Source organism: Alnus glutinosa, chromosome 2 (assembly GCF_958979055.1).
Source record: "Alnus glutinosa chromosome 2, dhAlnGlut1.1, whole genome shotgun sequence".
NCBI lineage: Eukaryota > Viridiplantae > Streptophyta > Magnoliopsida > Fagales > Betulaceae > Alnus > Alnus glutinosa.
The window spans coordinates 30,102,133-30,112,612 of NC_084887.1; the positions used below are offsets into that span (position 1 = coordinate 30,102,133).

The window sequence follows — 10,480 nt, forward strand, 5'->3', positions numbered from 1 at the left end:
TTTACAACGTTAAAATGATATTATAAAAAATAATAAGATTAAAATTACACGAGTTTGACTTTATTAATAAACGAATTTAAATTTTTGTTCGAGCTTGGTTTGTATCACAAACCAATTTCAAGTCGAACTCGAGCTATATACGAATAGTTCAGCTCATTTGCAGCCCTTGATGCGATCAAGTTCTTTTAAAAATAAAAATAAAATTAATGTTATTATACTTAGAACAATAGTTAAGGTTTAACATAATATGCATGTTAAAATATTATTAAGGATCCTTAATCCGTGTAAAAGTTCTAAACATAAAAACCTTTCTTCCTCAAAAATAAAAATAAAAAATAAAAAATAAAAATCATAAACATAACAGCCTTTTCAAAAATGCTTTAGATCCAAGAAAAACAAATACAACCATCTTCCTAGATGTTCTAAGTCGTTTTAATAAAGAGAAATTATCAAAATACTCACAATTTATAACAATGGTACAACAATAAGAAACATTGGGGTGGGACCCAATATATCTTGTTGTTGTACCATTGTTGTACTCCAAGAGTGCAATGATCATTTTCCTTTTATAAATGAGGTCAGAAAAGCAAGGGCAAACATATAGGCATGCCCCAATTTTTTATTTATTTAAAGAGTAATGTATTTTTCACATCTATTTATCATATTTATTTCAAGTTCCTTTTCAGGTTAGTTACTTAAAAAAAAATTACTAAAATTATGTCCTGTCAACCCTTACATGAATATGATACATAAGTGTGAAGAATAACATTATTTATTTGTTTTTTTTTTTTTTTAAAAAAAATTCTCTAAATTTTTAGTCCTCCAAAACTAATTTCTTATGAAGTCTTTTAAACGAAAGCCACAAAAAAAAGAAAAAAAAAAAAAAAAAACTTTTAAACAAAGCCATTTTTGTATGAAGGGCCCCAGAGTTAATTTCTGGTCCCCTCCCACACCAGAAAAATAAAATAAAATAAAATAAACCCCTAATTTGGCCCTTGAAAAAAAAGTCAATTCAGATATTCAAATTTGATAAAAGATGAGTTCAGATGTTTTATAAATGAATTTTAATTATACATTTTACATTTTTTTCATGTGATAAAAGATGAGTTCATATTATTATCAAAACATGCCATTATCAATTAATTACAATTTATTATTATTATTATTATTATTATTATTATTATTATATTTTATTATTTTTTAAAAATATATTTGGATTATTTTTTAAAATTTAAATTTTACTTAGATTTTATTCAATTTTTTCTCAAATTTTTTAAATCATCCAAACATAACTTTAAAAAACAAGTTGTCTTAGTATTTGCAATTTTAAATATAATAAAAAAAAATTGCACACCTAAAAGCCCTAAAAGGAAATAATTTATTTTTCTAAAAAACAACAATTTTTATTTTTATTTTTTAAATTTTTTTTTCACAAAATTAGAAAGTACAACGCAGCACTGCGACCCTGCAGACTGCAGAGACGAGAAAGAGGATGAAGATGAGACTCAATAGCAAAATCCATTTTCTTTCATCTACTTCGACTTCAATCGGAGTCGATTCCAATTGAGATTCACGGAATCCGAGGCCCTTTCAGAAACCCTAACCCTAATTTTGCTACAGCTGCAGGCCTCATTCTCAGCGAAATGGTTTTGCTTCTCAAACCCTATACTATTTTTATTTCTGTTGCTTTCGCAATAATAGCTTCCAATTATGTTAAATTCAGTTAGATATAAATATAACTGTGAAGGTACAATGCGTGACAGCATGAGGTACAACCCCATAGTGCTTTTCATATTTGATTTGGTTAGGCTCTGTGCATGTGCTTGAATGGTTTAATGCTTGAATTTCAGTCGATTTATGTTACTATTTTGGAAGGCATGAGATTTCTGTTAAAGAGAAGTAGGAGATGCATGCTTGAATTTATTGTAGTGTACAATGTTGAATAGCATAGGTACCACCCGGAAAGAGCATGGCTGTTTTTAAGCAGTTCATTGTCACTGAAAACAGCTTTATGTACCACTTGAATGGCATGCTTTTATTTAATATATACATTAACGTACATATATTTTACTTGGTAAGGAATTGTATCCATGAAAGACTAAAGTTAGTTACTTTGAGAACACAAGATGAAGTCCTTCTAAAAAGAATTTTTATTTTTATTTTTTAAATAAAAAAAATACGAGGTACAACCGTGAATAGCATGAGGTGCTCTGCTAAAAGCACGATCATGAATCTGGTAAGCCGCCTAGGAAGACACTAAATTGAATGAAGAACATGACCGGCTGCTTGGAGAATAATGGTGCACCTTGTTGGAAAGCATCAGAATAGGTGAGCTAAGCATGGGTTGACTGGTTTTGGTAAAATTTCCTTATTCTATGATGTAATGGCTCCTGAGACTTGTCTAGGTTGGAAAGGTTTTGTTGGAGCTTTTCGAATCATGCTTCACAAGAAAAGAACTGATAGATTAATAGTTACAAAAGGATGGTGTCTATAATGGTCAACTACTGGACTATGGTGTATCAATTGAACGCATGATACCTATTCAACTTCTGCAAAGCAAAAGAATTCTAGCTCATGTAGGCACTTCCTCCCCCGATAAGAGTGGGGTGGAGGGTGAAACGTGGGTTTAAGATTTGCTGGTTGTGTTTGTAACTTAACAATAAAAGAGAAAAAAAGAATGAACTTCTGTCACATAAGTTTTTAGAAAAGCAGGAATTATAACCTTGAAATACAAGAGTTGGTTGTTTGTCGATTGCCTATTAATTAAGAAGAGGTGGCATGAGGTACCATTTATGGTTTCATGGGGACCCCTTAAAACAGTATTAAACTGCGTGATCTCTAATCTGTGACTTGATGCTTGTGCTACTTATTAGCCTTTCCTAGTGTTCTGTAGCAATTACCTTTTTATTTTTCTTTTTATTATTATTTTTTATTTTGTTGCTGTTGTTCTTGTTGTTGTCAGTAGTCCAATGCTCTTGCTTTGTTTTTGAGTCATTTTTCATTAAAAAAGTATGCCTTTACTTCCTCAGCCTTCATTGTTTCCTTAGGCTTTCTTCCTTCTTTGGCTCTGGAGTGACCTGGTGATTAGGTCAAGGATATTGCAGACAATGGGTGCAAGGCTGAGAGTTTTGGAAGAAAGATATGCAGAATTATCACCTTCCCATTTAAAGCAGTTATGAACTGAAACCTATCGGGGATATTTTGTCTCATGAAAATTGCGGATAATGCTAACCTTCAAGTAGAAGTGAGGAAGTTATCATTCCTTTATATATCTATGTATGTATCACAATAATTTGTGATAGTTGTTTCTATCATTAGAGATTGCCCATCGTGATATAAGATTTTTGTACTTGTTTTCTTGTCACTTCTGCTACAATTCTGAATTTTACTTGGAACCCTCCATATAATCTCTGAATGTCATTTTGATAGTAGAGATACTATTGAAAAATGCATACTCAATTGACCCAGACAAGGCATGTTGCTGTTAGTACTTTAAAGTGCACCTAAGATAACATTGATAAAACTACCCTGGACATTATGTAAGCTCTCTCGTCTGTGATACTGATGTAGGAGAAAGAGCTCTGGAGCCAAATCTGATGCAGGATCTTACTTGGTCAACACCTAATAACTAAGGATTTAATGATTTTGGGGCTGGTTTAGTCAATAGTAATAGATCTGATTCAAATCTTATATTCCAGCGCTACAAACTCTATGAAGCAATGGATTCTTGCTGAATTTATTAGGTTTGTGGCAGAATTATGGTAATAAATTAATAATAGTTCTTTGGAACTTGAAGAGAAGAAAATAGATGAAATAAACTTAGGAAAAACAACTAAGTGCCACACCTATGGTTCTTGAGCATCACAACCACACCCATACCCAAATTATGGCATCACACCCCACCAATAAACCATAAGAGGCTGAAATACTTTATTTCATTCATCCATCATCACCTCAAAACGATAAGCTACAGAGGTAACTTTCATGTTGAAGTACTTCTTTAAGCGAGCCAAACCAGGTTGTTTCATGGTGAAGTATTTACAGGCTAAGTATCCTATTAGATAAACAAGCTGCTATTCTTTCTAGAAGTTGCATATTACAAAAGGCGTCCTCTGCTCCACAAATTACCAAAAGAATTTGCAAGCTGCCCTAGCCAGAAATGACGCCAATTCTTCATAAACATCACTTTGAGTATTCTCTAAATTCTGCATCAAACACAGAAAAATGTCGTAGTATCTTTTTGAACATCACCCATCACTCAAAGCTGCTTAAGGTATGACCAAGATAAGCAGTCTTTCGTGAGAAATTAGTTATATCTTGCTATTTACCATCGAGAGCTATGAACTTCAAGGTGCCTCTGGAGTTTTGTTCTTAAGATATCTTATCTAGTACTAATAAATTCTATTCTATTTGCTAAGTTTTTTGGATAAAAAAATTTCCTTATAGGATTTTATTTTGTTAGTAATTAACCTACACTATTTTGTTTGACCCAAACTTCTAGGTACCTAATAAAGGAGATATTACAACAGTCAAGCGAAAGGCCGATGATCAGATTGTCTCAGAAGAAAAGAGGAAAAAGAAGAAAAAGAAGCAAGTTGCCACTCCTCGTCCTGCATGCTCATGGGTGTACTTTAGGTAATGCTTTTCCTTGAAGTAAGACCTACTTTTTCTAAGCAAATACGTGTTTGGGTTATTATTTCCAACAACCTAATCTCTAAATTAATATTATAGCCGGGAGTTTATCAAGGAGTATAGTGCTTCCCATCCTGAGTCCTCTGGCCTTAAAGCTGTGAGCCTCTTGATTGACTTTTAAATTGAGTAGCAATGCATTTTATTTGTATCTATATTTAAAGAAATGATTGGATGTAATGCCTTTTTCCATTTCAGGCCACAAAGGCTGCATCGGATGCTTGGAAGTCTATGAGCCTAGAGGAGAAAGCAAAATACACTAAGCGTTCTCGTGAAGTGTGGGATAAGTACTTGAGTACATCTCCTGCCTGTAGCCCCAAGCCAAGGAAACAGGTAATGCAGATTTCTCGGTGATTTTTTTTTTTTTTTTTCTGAGTTTGCATCTGGTGAATTTTACAGCTTCTACAATGCAGAGTAAACTTGTAACAAGATGCTCTCCTGGACGCTTATTCAATGTGTTACAGCGTCTCACACCTGAACAGAAGGCTGTGGTGAAGAGCATGGGATTTGGAAGCCTCCTTGGCCTTAGATGTAGAACACTCCGCCGCAGTTTGTGCCTTTGGCTATTGGAGAGGTTCAACACTACAAGATGTAGCTTGGAGATTTGTGGTGAGAGGGTTCCTTTATGCCCAAAAGATGTGGAGCTTGTGATGGGATTAGCGGCTAGTGGAAAGGATGTAGTGAACTCAGGGCCAGATGATTTTATTGCAGACTTGCGCCATAGTTACAATGCTACAAATCATGGGATTTCAGTGCGATTTTTAGAGGAGCGGTTGGCAGCTCCAGAAGCAGGAGAGGATTTTAAGAGATCGTTTGTCCTCTATGCATTAGGCACTCTGCTGTCCCCAACAGCGAGGCTGGATGTTAGCCCATCGTTCCTCCACTTTTTGACAAATATGGATGTAGTCCATCAGTACAACTGGGGGAAATTCTTACTTGACCGGCTTGTTCGAGAAGTATCTCGCTTTCATCAAGGGAAGCAACGGGCAGTTGGTGGTTGTCTGTTGTTTCTCCAGGTAAATAGATTCTTATAAGTAAGCTGTGATGACTTTATCTTAAACTATTCAAATATATTATTGATTTCACAGAACTTATATTTCTTTTCAGCTCTTTTACTATGAGAGCATCTCCATTGAGGGATGTGCTCCTTTGTCCAGTGCAGTTGTTCCATGCTTGTCTTCATGGGGTGAGGAGGAGATTACTGAGAGAGAAAGACGAGAAAAAGAACTTGGTGGCTATGGTTTAGGACAGGTACATTCAAATTTGCAATTTGGTATAAGTACGTATGCATTTATCAAGCTAGCTGCTTTTGTGCAGGTGATACGCAAGGAGAGGTGCCTTGGTATGGAGTCCTCAGAGTGCAGAGATCAACTGGATGGCCAATCAGTAGACAGCATAAGCATCACGGTTAAGCTTGGTCCTGTTTTTGAACAGGAGGGGAAACAGGTATTCACGACATTGAGATTCTTGAGAATAATTTTGGGCTTGTTTGGTAAAGTTTCGAAAAGCAATTTCGTTTTGTGTTTTGAAAAGTTTTTTTGAAAAAGTGAAAATTAAAAAGTGTTGCCTTTGTGGACCACATCTGAAAAAGTGTTGCTGCCAGTAGGAGCCACATTTAAAAATTCGTTTGGAAAACTAAAAAGTGTTTCTAAAAAGCAAAAAATTGGAAGGTGTTTTGATTCGTTTTTTCAAAATGTAAAAGAAACAAAACAAAAAAAGCATAATAGTAATAATAATAATAAACTGGAGGCTGGCCTCTACAGGTGGCAGTCGCCATACAGCGTCCACATCTGAAAAAGTGAGTATGTGTTTTCAAAATATTCTTATGTGAAGGTGAGGAAAATTTTCTAAAGGTGTTTTTGTGTTTTGCGTTTTGTTTTCTAAAAAGTATTTTGTTTTTTGTGTTGAAAAGAGTGTTAGTGGTGGGAGTTACATCTTGTTACTCGTTTGGATAACATTGTTTGAAAAATGTTTTTTAGCGTTTAAAAAGCAAAAAGTATTTGCAAAGTTTGCCTTACGGGCCTTTCTTTTATATTTTGTTTTGTGTTTTGAAAAGTATTTTTGAAAAAGTGAAAATTAAAAAATGTTGCCTTTGTGGACCACATCTAAAAGGTGTTGCCTATAGGAGCCACATTTAAAAATTCGTTTGGAAAACTAAAAAGTGTTTCTAAAAAGCAAAAAATTGGAAGGTGTTTTGATTTATTTTTTCAAAATGTAAAAGAAACAAGACAAAAAAAGCATAATAGTAATAATAATAATAAACTGGAGGCTGGCCTCCACAGGTGGCAGTCGCCATACAGTCTCTACTTTTTTTTAAAAAAGAAATTAATTATTATTATTATTATTATTATATAACAAGGCCAGCGTCCACATCTGAAAAGTATGTGTTTTCAAAATACTCTTATGTGAAGGTGAGGGAAGTTTTCTAAAAAGTGTTTTTGTGTTTCATGTTTTGTTTTCTAAAAAGTATTTTGTGTTGAAAAGAGTGTTAGTGGTGGGAGCTACATCTCATTACTCGTTTGGATAACATTGTTTGAAAAATGTATTTTAGCGTTTTAAAAGCAAAAGGTATTTGCAAAGTTTGCCATACAAGCCTTTATTTTATATTTTGTTTTTTTTTCATAGGTAATATAACTCATGCATCCATATGAGATTGAACGAGTGATTTCACCTCCCACCTTTACTTATTGGGAGAGGAGAAGAATGGCAAAATTATGTAAAACGATTTTTTATTTTATTTTATTTAATCAATAAGTTTTGTAAAAACAAAATTTTTTTGTCCGTCCTTTTCATATGGCAACCAAATAGCCTTGTATATTTTTAATGGAATGTCAGCAGATTTGGAGGGAAAAATATGGTCTGCAATGACTTGGTTGCCATTTTCTCAATGATGGACCACAAGAAGAGCATTTTACACTCTATCTTTGCCCCTTTAAGTGCAGTATATAAATAAAAATTTTAATGTTGAGTTTGCAACTTATTATAATATTATCACTTTTTCTTTTTAATATCTTTTATTATTATTATTATTATTCTTTTTGCAATCCAAAGTTGAAATCCTGGCTCTGTCCCTCTTATGTCTAGCCAAGATGTGTTGTTCAGCCGTAGGCTTAGTTTTGTCTTGAGCTTGACCTGTTTGCCTTGATATTGGAAAGAATATTATTGCATGACAAAAATGTTTCTTTTTCTGCACAACTTAGGCTGGGTACAAGTGACACACATCTAAGGTCCATTCACCTAATAACTGTATTATAACCTATTAAAGGATCACCCTCCTTATAAGGACAAATATTTGACAGTGTGTGTTGTTGTGCTTCTCTATTTCATAGGCTGACAAAGAACAAATGAACGGGGAGATTACTATGGATGAGGTTGTCAACTCTCTGACTCTTTCTCTTTGTTTTTCTTTTTTAAATTTGCTTCTTGGCGCCACTTTCCTCTTAACAACAAAGTCACATGACAGTGGGGAGGGGTTGTGATATGTATAGTTTCATATGTTTTAATCAATCTAGGAGGACATACATTTAGAGATGAATCCTTGACATCACCTCTCTTGTTTATATGCTGTGACAAGACTCATGGCATTAATGGGTGTTGCCAGCGGAGCATTATCTTTGATCATAGTGTAACTGTAGACGGGCGTAATTGCGTAAATACAATTTGATGGTTATGTAGGACATGATATTGGTTGATATACTATGATACACATGTATAATGTATAAAACAACCGGTAAAAAGAGAAGAAAAGAAATCAGATCTAATTGAAATTATACACTAGAATGATAAAATGTACACAACAGTTTGGTCAATATACATAATGTACTAAAACTTTGTATTAATGGATTATCTTATTGGTTTTCTGAAGTATATATATGGTCTGGATATTAAATATCTGTTTACATCCTAGAAGGTTTTATGACTAAAATTACAGTAAACATCCTCTTCTGCTTAACAATTGGGAGATCACTGTTTTCACCAGTATACTATGGCCGCATCTGTTGCAGAATGGAGAATAATAATTAAGAGTGTCTCAAAATATTATCTGTTTTTTTCCTCTTAAACGATGGGGATCGTATAATCATAGTACTTCTGATGAAAAGAAATTAGGATATCTCAATGTATTGCTCACCCAACAAAAAATTGAAGATAAAAGAAAGTATTGTTCATATAGGCTGTTTATCAGGAAGTAGAAATTGGCATTGTTAGTGTCTTGAGATACACCATCCAGCAGATAGATTTATTGTTTTAAATTCATTTTCCTGAATCGGACCATAAACTTCTGATACCAGTGTTTTCTTTTGCTTGAGAAAGTCTTTCCCTATTACGTTATATATAATAGAAATGAAAGATTTATTAAGGAGTTTGACCCTAAGTGCATAAAAGTGTATTCATTCATTTTATTATTATATAATTTTAAGGACGGGCTTGGTTGATATGATTCTACAGGAAGAGATGCCAATTCTTATTAGGAGTGAAAATATTGTCTGTGGGGACATTGAGGTGGTTGTTGATTCAGTCAGAATGCCGTGCCGGAACAAAGAGTACGGTTGCAATGAAACAGTGGATTACATGAATAATGACCATGAAGAAACTTGCACCTATGCCCCATGTTCATGCCCACTTCTAGACTGCAACTTTGTTGGCTCATCTGATCAGTTGTCACTACACTTCAGCAGTAAACATTGGGATTCTGGAAGGCGCTTCAGGTATAATAGCCCATTGGCTGTCTTCTTAGGGATTAATGAACAGTTCCTTGTTCTTCAAGCAGAGGAGGATGGTGTTCTTTTTCTCCTGAACAAGGGTGTTGAAAGTATTGGGAACACTGTCATGATAACTTGTATTGGACCAAGCTCATCATCAAAGGGAAGGTTCTTGTATGATCTTGTATCAGGAAGAGGAACCAGCTCTTTGAGATTAAAATCAGTGACAGAGACTTTTCCAGGACGGGTGGAAGGTTTTCCCCCAACGGATTTTCTTCTGATTCCATTTCGTTTCCTTAGTAGGCCTGGGCATATCAACTTGGATGTTTGTATATGGAATTCTACAGAGCTTGGTGCAGATTGCCCTTGATTAGTCGTCTGTAAAGGGTTATAGTATACAACTTTCCTCTCTTTCAGAGGTCTTAGAAATATACCTTGTAAATTATGATCTGAGAAATCAGAATGGAATATCTTACTGATTGCCCTGGACAAACAAATAAACAGATTCATAGAATGTTGACTAAGATCAATGTAGTCTCTTATTGCTGATCTATAACTAAGAGTTGAAGAGTGTAAAGTTAATGGGGCTTGCATTCTGTTCCGAAGTTTTCCTCTCTCGGCTTCTCCGGGACTAGTCTTTTGCCATGCAAGAAATTCCAGCACCCTCCTTCCTTTCCCCACCATAACTAAAACTATGAAAACAGTGCCATTATCAGGATCACAATGATAAACACCAGACAAGCTGCTTGAAGTTAGACTATTTTGCATGTTGGAACATCAAAAGTCAGTCATCTATATCAAGCTCGAATCATGACAAGAGTTGGAATACATGCTTCTAGGATGCCGATTGCCAAGTCTTCCAATAAAACCATGTCTGTATAACATATCAACACAATTTACTAGGAGAGCTAATCTCCATGCAAATGCTGTTGTCAAATGAACTGCTTTTCATCCTTATTATGGAAGTATTCTCACCTCTCTTTATTTTCTTTCCTAGGTTAGATTCAAGAGTGGGAAAGACCTGCCTTAATCCCTTCCCTTTTCCCGGATATATATATATATATATATATATATATATATATATATATATA

At 34.3% G+C, this 10,480-nt stretch overlaps 1 protein-coding gene across 8 annotated transcripts; it reads left to right on the plus strand.

Annotated features, from left to right (window-relative positions):
- Window positions 1-1,446: 1,446 nt before the first annotated feature.
- LOC133859343 (uncharacterized) lies at window positions 1,447-10,373 on the plus strand. 8 transcript variants are annotated; one of them, XM_062294723.1, is made up of 10 exons: window positions 1,447-1,646; window positions 3,048-3,244; window positions 4,502-4,635; window positions 4,732-4,789; window positions 4,888-5,022; window positions 5,103-5,705; window positions 5,797-5,940; window positions 6,007-6,135; window positions 8,019-8,060; window positions 9,136-10,373. In XM_062294723.1, the coding sequence occupies exons 2-10, from the start codon at window positions 3,209-3,211 to the stop codon at window positions 9,757-9,759; spliced, it is 1,905 nt and encodes a 634-aa protein (XP_062150707.1). In that variant the 5' UTR covers window positions 1,447-1,646; window positions 3,048-3,208; the 3' UTR covers window positions 9,760-10,373. The 8 variants fall into 8 exon arrangements, with proteins under 8 accessions (XP_062150707.1, XP_062150704.1, XP_062150708.1 ...); XM_062294720.1 differs by having other exon boundaries at window positions 3,030-3,244; window positions 5,797-6,135; XM_062294724.1 differs by having other exon boundaries at window positions 3,048-3,276; window positions 5,797-6,135.
- The last annotated feature ends 107 nt before the right edge of the window (window positions 10,374-10,480 follow it).